Below are 9964 nucleotides of genomic sequence, written 5' to 3'. Positions count from 1 at the left end.
TGAGAACTCAAATAAGTCTTTCGTTAACCCTAGAACTGCAGTTGAATGGTGACCGACCACTAATATGCAAAGTAAGTTTTTTTTTATTCTTTTTCTGAAGAATCAGCAAGATTCGAACTTTTGTTATTTTCAAAAGGAAGACATACTATTATCATTCAACCAAAGTGAACTTTAGACATAGTATTCACAAATAGTACCAAACATGTAAACACAATAAATTTTTGTAGGATATAATCATAAGTTGCTACGAGTTAATGCAACAACGGCCAACAAGTTAAGTGTTTTTTTTTTTGTATGAAACGTCAACAGGTGTGTTTTGCACGTGTATATATGTTTCTTGTATTAGTAAAAAAATGTTACTCAATCTAACGACTCGGGCTGGCATAATCTCGACAACTGAGTTGGACGCACAAGAAAGTTCTACTATTTGATTGGCTCTGTTTTAGCTGGATCTCCTCCTTCATTTCTTTGGGTGCATGTATATGGATTCAATGATTCAACTACTAATGTTGGAAATTTGAAGCTTTTTCTCTGTTTAGGAATTTTGAAGCAAAGATGGTGTGGTTGGTGGGGACAAGAATTAATGTTTGAATTTTGTGAGCAACCGTGATGGGGTAACTCCCCACCTCACTCCCTTGTCTACCGTATTAGAATTAGACAAGGGAGTGTTTTTTCATTTTCAGTCCCTGCAAGTGTTTCAACTTTTAAGAACACCCCTACTTTTATGTGCCACATAGGCAAGATGGTGTACAAGGGAGTAAGGTGGGAGGGAACTTTATCATTTTTCTTTTGTGAGAGAACTGAAAAGGATAAGAGATGCTCTGAAACCTTCAAATTTGTTTTTCTAATTTTGTTAATTGAATGGGACAACAGGGGGACCATCTCTCTTCTACCTACCTTTTTCTCAATAACTTATATATACTAAATTTTTGTATTAGGATAGTACTCTTAAGAAGGAACCGTACACTTTATGTTCAAATCTTTTAATTGATTTTAAGTACATTTATAGGGTTGCTTTAGGTTTAGTATTATTTGTTTGTAACATATTGGAAAATGTTTCATAGATCTCTGATAAAGTGAAAAATTTCGGTATGTGAAAAAAGTTCCGTAAATCTCTGATAACGTGTCTTTTTTTTTCTTATTGCTGAAAGCAAAATTCCAGGTCTTGTGCAAGGCTAATGCTGATATGTGAAAAAAAAAAAAAAGTCTTCGAAAAAAATGAAAAGTCTAGGCCACATGTGTAGTGAAAACCATCTTGTCCACAAGAAAGCTCACACACAACGTTATCTTCAAAATTAATAATCGAGAGTCAGAGTGAGAGCTCTGCAAGAAGAGAATAATTGATCAGCAAATGATACTCATCCTTACTGAGTGAGAATTGAGAAAGAAAGAAAGAAAGAAAGAAAGAAAGAAAGAAAGAAAGAAAGAAAGAAAGAGAGAAAATGACAATAGTTGAAGGCCTCCAAGTTATGTTGAAGAAACTGGTGGGTGTGATCTCAAATGAGATTAGTCCTCTTAGGAACATGAGAAGTGATCTGGAAACTCTCGATAAAACACTCGAGATGATTTTGGCTGTAATATCTGATGCCGAAAGTCGACAAGTTAATGACAATTCAGTCAAGCTTTGGTTGAAACTCCTCCGAGATGTCGCCTATGATGCTGACGATGTGCTCGACGAGTTTGCATACGAATTAATGCATCGAGACAAGGTACGCAATTGTTTACCTTCAGTACCCAAAAAAATTTCATTTAATCACCAGATGGCTTCTAAAATCAAAACTATCAACACAAACTTAGATGCTCTTACCAAAGATATGGCTAGGTTTGGATTCAACCAGCTGGGTAGTACTAGTAGTACTACTGATCATCTTCAGTGGGACGGTCGAAACAACACTGACTTCTACGTTGATGACTCGGAAATTAATGTCGAAAGGGAGAATGATATATCCAACATAGTTGGCTTACTAATTAAATCACATGATGATGAAAATATTTCTGTCATATCCATTGTGGGTATGGGGGGGATTGGAAAGACAACACTTGCTCAACGAGTCTATAATCACCAGACTGTAACCAAATACTTTGACTTAAAAATATGGGTTTGTGTCTCTGATTGTGATATTGTTGTCGATAAAGTTTCAAAAGATATCCTTGACTCGATTACTAAATCCACTTGTGACACACCAACTACTGATGTGTTGGTAGATCGACTTTGTGAAGAGTTGAACAGCAAAAAATATTTGTTAGTTCTCGACGATCTTTGGGACAAAGATATTGGAAAATGGGCAAGTCTTAAAAGTCGTTTGGTAGTCGGAGCTCAAGGGAGCAAAATTTTAGTAACTACGCGAAGCGTAGAGGTTGCATCGAACGTCGGGGGAGCGATCTCTCCTTACATTTTGCAACAAATTTCAAATGAGGGTTGTTGGTTTATAATCAAACACCGGGCATTTTCTCCTGGCGGAGCACGGGAGAGCTCAAATATGATAGATCTAGGAAAAGGCATAGCAAGTAAATGTGGCGGTGTTCCCCTTGCAGCACAAACACTCGGGAATCTTATGCACAACAAAAATCAACAAAGCGACTGGGTGGAAATAAAAGACATGCCCATAATGAAAATCTTAGAAAATGGAAGTAGAATAAAGGAAATACTGAAATTAAGTTACGATCGTTTGTCGCCTAATCTAAAACGGTGTTTCTCTTATTGTTCTACATTTCCAAGGGGCTGGATGTATAAGAGAAAACCTATGATCCGCTTGTGGATAGCAGAAGGGTTTGTTCCATCATCAATGGAAGAAGAAGGAAATAATTTTTTTAATATTTTAGTAAACAATTCATTACTCCAACCTCACTCACCAAAACGAGATAAAAAGTACAAGATGCATGACCTTATATATGACCTTGCACAAAGTGTTAGTGAGCATAATGAGGTCTTAAATGTGAAGGTGAGCGAAATGGATGTCATTTCTAACACAGTAGTTCGTCGGCTAGGGGTAGATTTTGACAAGAAAGAAATTCCAACAACATTTCCAAAGGAACTGCGAACTTTTCTTACCTTCAATCCAGAGGATCGATGGCAATCTAATCGTGTGTTCAGTAATAAGTACTTACGCATATTAAGTTTGAGTATTTCAACGATTACGAGTTCACCTCTTTCTCTTGCCGAACTGAAACACTTGAGATACCTTAATGTAATAGGCAGTTTCTAAAAGTTATAAGAGGCGGTTTTGGTGGCGGTTTGGTTTCAAACAAATCAAGAGGCGGTTTAGATGGCTATTGGCTATGGCGGTTTTGGAATTGGCAGTTTCCCTTGTTCCCAATTCATGGCTATAGGCGGTTCAATTGGTTTCTAAATTTCGGCTTATAATAATATATAAATAGGGGGTCTTGGGTCCAATCTAAAAACACACCAACACAAACACAACTCTTCTTTAGAGAGAGCTAGAGAGAGAGCAAGTAAGAGAGATTGTTTTTGTTCATAGTTTTGAGCGGTGTTAAATTTCTCGGTCGTCGAAGATTTAGTATAGAAGGTTAATTACTATACGGTACCATCTTGGGACGAACTTGCGGATTGTGTTAGTCGTCTTCATCTATCCTTCAATAAAGATTTCTTGTTCGCCCGAGGACGTAGGTTTTAAAGCCGAACCTCGTTAAATTCTGTTCGCATATTTGATTTTGACTTAGCTTTTCGATTAATCTTCATAATCGGATCAATTTCTAGGATAGGTTCGATAGCTTCCGCGACTTTTAGTTTTTACAATTGGTACCAGAGCCTTGTTTGAGATTGAACGAAAAGAAGATGGGATCGAGAAGTGGTACGGTCAAATCAGGGAAATATGAGATAGAGAAGTTCAATGGGAAAAACGATTTTTCTTATTGGCGGATGCAGATGAAGAATCTGCTAATCTCGCAGAAATTACACAAGACGTTGACGGGAAAGAAACCAGGAGATATGTCAGATGAGGATTGGGAAGAGTTAGATCTCGAAGCACGGGCTACCATTATGTTGTGTCTTGAGAGGGATGTGGCGTTCCTAGTAGACGAAGAAACAACGGCGGCGGGTGTGTGGTTAAAGCTAGAAAGCAGTTTCATGACGAAAACTTTAACGAATCGGGTCTACTTAAAATCCAAATTATTCACATGTAGAATGGAAGAGGGTTCTTCTATTCAGGAATATGTGAATAGGTTTGACAGGATTATCTCAGACTTGAAGGATATTGATGTTAAGGTTGAGGATGAGGACCAAGCCCTCATATTGTTACTTTCATTACCTAAATCCTATGAGAACCTTGTTCAAACTTTGATGCTTGTTGGTGATAGTCTAACCATGGAAGAGACGAGAAACTCGTTATTAGCGGATGACCTTCGTAAGGTTGCTACTAGCAGTATGGCGTCGGGTGGAGTAGACAAGGAACAAGCACAAGGGTTGTTTGTAACAAGGGGGAGGAGTAATGAAAGGGGAAAGGGAAAGGGCGGGAAATCTAGATCCAAATCTAGAGGCTCTTTCAAGAAAACGTGCTTTAGTTGTGGTGAGCTTGGCCACTTTAAAGCGGCTTGTCCAAAGAGAAAGTTGAAGCAAAAGAATGAAGGCTACAAGGAGAAACAAGAGATGCAAGAGGCGGGATATGTGTCAGAAGAGGCGGACGAATGTTTCTCGGTGACAGAGGTGTCTGAGAAGATCTTCGATAAGTGGATGCTTGATTCAGGGGCGTCACACCATATGTGCCCAAATAGGGAGATGTTTACTACCTATAGGAGTATAGATGGTGGTACAGTTATACTGGGTGATGATAGTATATGTAAAACTGTGGGACTCGGAACAATACGGATCAAGATGCACGATGGAGTGGTGAGAACATTGACGGACGTAAGACACATACCCGATTTGCGGAAAAATATAATTTCCCTTGGTGTGTTGGAGCGGAACGGCTGTAAGATAATTATAGAGAATGGCTCCATAAGAGTCGTTAAGGGTTCTTTGGTGGTAATGAGAGGTACTCGTTACGGTAATTTATACAAACTTTTGGGGACAACAATTACTGGAGATGTAGCGGTAGGAATCAGTGGAAGGGATCCAACGGCTAGTACGAGGCTTTGGCATATGCGCCTTGGGCATATGTCAGAAAAGGGTCTATCTTTGATGTGCGGGAAAGGCTTGTTGAAGGACATGAAGAAGCCTTGCATGGAGTTTTGTGAGCATTGTGTGTTCGGGAAGGCACACAGGGTGACGTTCTCTACAAGCAAGCACAGGAGCAAAGAGGTATTAGACTACGTACACACCGATGTCTGGGGACCGGCAAAGTTACCTTCCAAGGGTGGTTCCAGGTATTTTGTTGCATTCGTTGATGATCATTCGAGATTTGTCTGGCTTTATTTTCTGAAGCATAAGAATGAGGTATTCAACACATTCCTGGTGTGGAAAGCAATGGTTGAGAACAAAACTGGTCGAAAGCTGAAGACGTTAAGGTCGGATAATGGGACCGAGTACACGGATGGGGCATTCAAGGAGTTTTGTAATCAGGAAGGCATTGTGAGGCACTGGACAGTAGTAAACACACCTCAACAGAATGGAGTCGCAGAGAGATTGAACCGTACAATACTTGAGAAGGCTAGATGTATGCGCTCCAATTCGGGATTAGGCGTAGAATGGTGGGCGGAATCTGTTGCTACAGCTTGTTATATTGTGAACAGGTCTCCACATTCTTCTTTAGATGGCGGCATACCTTACGAGGTGTGGTCAGGTGAACATGCAGATTACGGGAGACTTAAGGTTTTCGGTTGTACGGCCTATTACCATGTTAAAGGTAACAAACTTGACAATAGAGCAAAGAAGGCAATTTTCTTAGGATATGCTACAGGAGTCAAGGGTTATCGGCTATGGTGTACGGAAGACAAGAAGTTTGTAATCAGCAGAGATGTGGTGTTTGATGAGTCATCTATTGTAGCTATGGCGAAAGCTACGGTGCCTAGTTGTGGTGATGTTGGGTCTACTAAAGCTCAAGTAGTGGAAGTAGAAGCCGAAGACCAACGGGTTTCTAGGAATCATGATCAGGTGGAGCATCAGGATAATACTCAGGATGAGGAAATTGATGAACCCGACCATGAGGAGGTTCAAGGGGAAGGTACACAAGTTTTACAACAATAGCAGCAGGATGTTTCGGTACACACTAGGCCGAAACGGTTATATAAGCCGGTACAGAGGTTAGGGTCAGACAAACCTCTTAGGCATTACGGGCAGGCAAATGTGGTTGAATATGCACTCTCGGTGGAAGACGACGAGCCGGTCACCTTCAAACAAGCTATCACCGCGGCGGAAAGAGAGAGTTGGTTGGTTGCTATGCAAGAAGAGATGGAGTCTCTTCACAAGAACCAGACATGGGAGGTTGTCCCATTGCCCGAAGGTAAGTCTGTTATTGGTTGTAAATGGGTGTACAAGAAGAAAGAGGATTCTTCCGAAATCAAGGGTACAAGGTATAAGGCAAGACTAGTGGCCAAGGGTTATGCACAGAAAGAAGGGGTCGACTACAATGAGATTTTCTCACCGGTCGTGAAACATACTTCTATTCGGGTGCTATTGAGTATTGTTGCTCACAGGGATCTTGAGCTGGAACAACTCGATGTTAAAACCGCCTTCTTGCACGGAGATTTGGAAGAAGAAATTTATATGGCTCAACCAGAGGGATACAAGGTTGAGGGCAAAGAAAATCAAGTATGTCGTTTGAGGAAATCTCTTTACGGATTGAAACAATCCCCTCGCCAATGGTACAAACGATTTGATTTTTTCATGCTAAAGCATGGTTTTCGCAGAAGTGACTATGATTGTTGTGTATACATCAAGAAACTTCGCGAAGGTGACTTTATTTATCTCCTTTTGTATGTGGATGACATGCTTATTGCTTCTCGAAGCATGGTGGAGATAGATAAGTTGAAATCTCAACTCAGTCAAGAGTTTGAGATGAAAGACATGGGCGCTGCAAAGAAGATACTGGGAATGGAGATTAAGAGAGAGCGGTCAAGTAAGAAACTGTACTTGAATCAGAAAGGTTACATCGAACGAGTAGTTTCTCGGTTCGGGATGCAGAATGCGAAGGCGGTGTCAACACCTTTGGCACCACACTTCAGGCTCTCGGGAAAACAATCTCCCACTACTACGGTGGAGAAGGATCATATGGATCGTGTACCGTATGCTAGTGCAGTTGGCAGTTTGATGTACGCTATGGTGTGTACTCGTCCAGATATTTCACAGGCGGTCAGTGTGGTTAGCAGGTTTATGGCAAACCCGGGGAAGACACATTGGGAAGCTGTGAAGTGGGTCTTGAGGTACTTGAAGGGTACCGTTGATACGGGTTTGTGCTTTGGTGGAGACACATGTCAGGTAAGCGGTTATGTTGACTCGGACTATGCTGGCGATCTAGATAGAAGACGATCTACTACTGGTTATGTATTTAGGGTACATGGTGCTCCAGTTAGTTGGCGATCGATGTTACAATCTACAGTTGCGTTATCTACTACGGAGGCCGAGTATATGGCTATGGCCGAGGGAGTGAAGGAAGCATTGTGGTTGTGGGGTCTTCTGGATGATCTAGGGATTAAGCAGGAGTGCGTGGATGTATGGTGTGATAGTCAAAGTGCGATCCACTTGGCGAAGAATCAGGTCCATCATGCTCGTACTAAGCATATCGATGTCAGGTATCACTTTGTACGAGATGTCATAGAGGAAGGTGATGTTTCTCTCATGAAGGTACACACAGATGAGAATCCCGCGGACATGTTGACTAAAGTGGTGACGTGTAGCAAGTTTCAGCATTGTCTGGAATTGCTGCAAATCGGCTCGTGTTAAGTTGCCCGAAAGGGCGTAATGGCGACAAGATAATCTTTATGTGAAGGGTTGGTAGAACTACGGTAGGCTTGATCCTATAAAAGGGTACGTAGGCAGCCATGGACATATGGTGCAGTCGGATGAAGTTACAAGAAGCAGATATATTTTACAAGGAGTATCCTGGTGTTCGTCCAAAATTTGAAGTATATCAAATTGTGTACGAGGTGGAGAATTGTAATAGGCAGTTTCTAAAAGTTATAAGAGGCGGTTTTGGTGGCGGTTTGGTTTCAAACAAATCAAGAGGCGGTTTAGATGGCTATTGGCTATGGCGGTTTTGGAATTGGCAGTTTCCCTTGTTCCCAATTCATGGCTATAGGCGGTTCAATTGGTTTCTAAATTTCGGCTTATAATAATATATAAATAGGGGGTCTTGGGTCCAATCTAAAAACACACCAACACAAACACAACTCTTCTTTAGAGAGAGCTAGAGAGAGAGCAAGTAAGAGAGATTTTTTTTGTTCATAGTTTTGAGCGGTGTTAAATTTCTCGGTCGTCGAAGATTTAGTATAGAAGGTTAATTACTATACGGTACCATCTTGGGACGAACTTGCGGATTGTGTTAGTCGTCTTCATCTATCCTTCAATAAAGATTTCTTGTTCGCCCGAGGACGTAGGCTTTAAAGCCGAACCTCGTTAAATTCTGTTCGCATATTTGATTTTGACTTAGCTTTTCGATTAATCTTCATAATCGGATCAATTTCTAGGATAGGTTCGATAGCTTCCGCGACTATTAGTTCTAACACTTAACCTCAAATACTGTTCACTCCAAGTACATGATTTGACTATCGGTGCTCTATATAATTTGCAAACACTCCTTTTAGAAAAATGTTTTAATCTTCGCAGTCTCCCTGATGACATCGGAGCATTAAAGAATCTAAGGGATCTTTCTCTTGTTGGATGCCCACAATTTGAAGAATTGCCCAAGTCTATTTGTAGCCTGTATAATTTGCAGTTTCTGTTCCTCCAGGATTGTACTAAATTAGAAGGGTTACCCAGTGAAATTGGAAATTTGAAAAAACTGAGAATTCTTGATCTCACTAGTTCTGGGATAACTAAATTACCTGACTCCATTAATGATTGTCATGATTTGGAAGTGTTGAATGTTGACGGTTGTAGAAATCTTAGTGAGCTACCGAAAGAGTTGGGAGCTTTGAAACGTTTACGTGTCCTAAATATTTCTTGAGCATGTATAAGAGATTTGCCTGACAGTATTATAGAGTGGATCACATTGTACTGCTAGTGTTGGTTGTATTGGAGACCTGGGAGGTCTAAACGTCATTCGTGCTAACTTAACTATCAATTATTTGAAGAGGATAAGAGGTGGTGGGATTGAGGAAGCCAAAGGAGCTAGTTTAAGGGAAAAATCAAATATTACCTCTTTGACACTAAACCGGCAGGGTCCTCACTCAGCTATTGATGATGATGATGTTGACGAAAACAAACATTTGGACAAAGAAGACATACTGGAGGGCCTTAAACCTCATTCTAATGTGAAGGTAATGAGAATTTATGGCTATAAAGGTTCGCAACCTCCCTCATGGATGACTAATACGTTATCGTCTCTACCAAATTTGGTGAAGCAAGAACTGTATGACTGCAACGGAATTCGACAACTTCAAGGCCTTGGTCAACTTCCTCACTTGCAAAAGCTTATTTTAGATCATTTGGAAAATAAAGAAGAATTGATTGAGGAGGAGGAGGCAACTATTGCAGCAGAATCATCCACAACTTGAGTTTCTGCCAAAATAATTCAGCATTTCAGATTCAGCCATTTCAATTCAGCGAATTCAGATTCAGCGAAATTCAGATTCAGACAAAAAGAAAAAACAAACAGCACCTTAGGCATCTGATCATTAGAGAATGTCCAAATTTCCAAGGTTGCATCCTCAATCTGACAGTACAAAGAAGGTTCTTTCGAGAAAGTTTAAGCACCTAAACTAACATATATGGGGATATAGGTTCGTTTATTTACTACTTTTCTCTCTTACTTTTTCACGTGTATTTACGCTCTGAAAATATTGTTGCGTCATATTGTTCTATTTTTCTTCATTCCGCGCAGCAGTGATATGCAACTAAGTGAGGCATCCA

At 40.5% G+C, this 9964-nt stretch overlaps 1 protein-coding gene across 1 annotated transcript; it reads left to right on the top strand.

Moving 5' to 3' along the window:
* Window positions 1-1311: 1311 nt before the first annotated feature.
* LOC147570699 (putative disease resistance protein RGA1) lies at window positions 1312-9612 on the top strand. Its single transcript, XM_086664673.1, has 2 exons — window positions 1312-3198; window positions 8698-9612. Exons 1-2 carry the CDS (start codon window positions 1443-1445, stop codon window positions 9057-9059), a joined length of 2118 nt encoding a protein of 705 aa, XP_086520799.1. The 5' UTR covers window positions 1312-1442; the 3' UTR covers window positions 9060-9612.
* The last annotated feature ends 352 nt before the right edge of the window (window positions 9613-9964 follow it).

This window comes from Eschscholzia californica, unplaced genomic scaffold, assembly GCF_041429995.1.
Source record: "Eschscholzia californica isolate CP2 unplaced genomic scaffold, dmEscCali1.0.p SCAF_1, whole genome shotgun sequence".
In the NCBI taxonomy this organism is placed as follows: Eukaryota; Viridiplantae; Streptophyta; class Magnoliopsida; order Ranunculales; family Papaveraceae; genus Eschscholzia; species Eschscholzia californica.
Note: the sequence above shows the minus strand (reverse complement) of the source record. Positions and strands in the feature narration are given on the sequence as shown.

What these genes read in the sequence shown, in the direction of transcription:
- LOC147570699 (XM_086664673.1), top strand. Translation starts at nt 1,443, where the DNA reads ATGACAATAGTTGAAGGCCTCCAAGTTATGTTGAAGAAACTGGTGGGT. An exon ending in ATACCTTAATGTAATAGGCA is followed by an intron (nt 3,199 to 8,697) that starts GTTTCTAAAAGT and finishes CACTCCTTTTAG; the next exon opens with AAAAATGTTTTAATCTTCGC.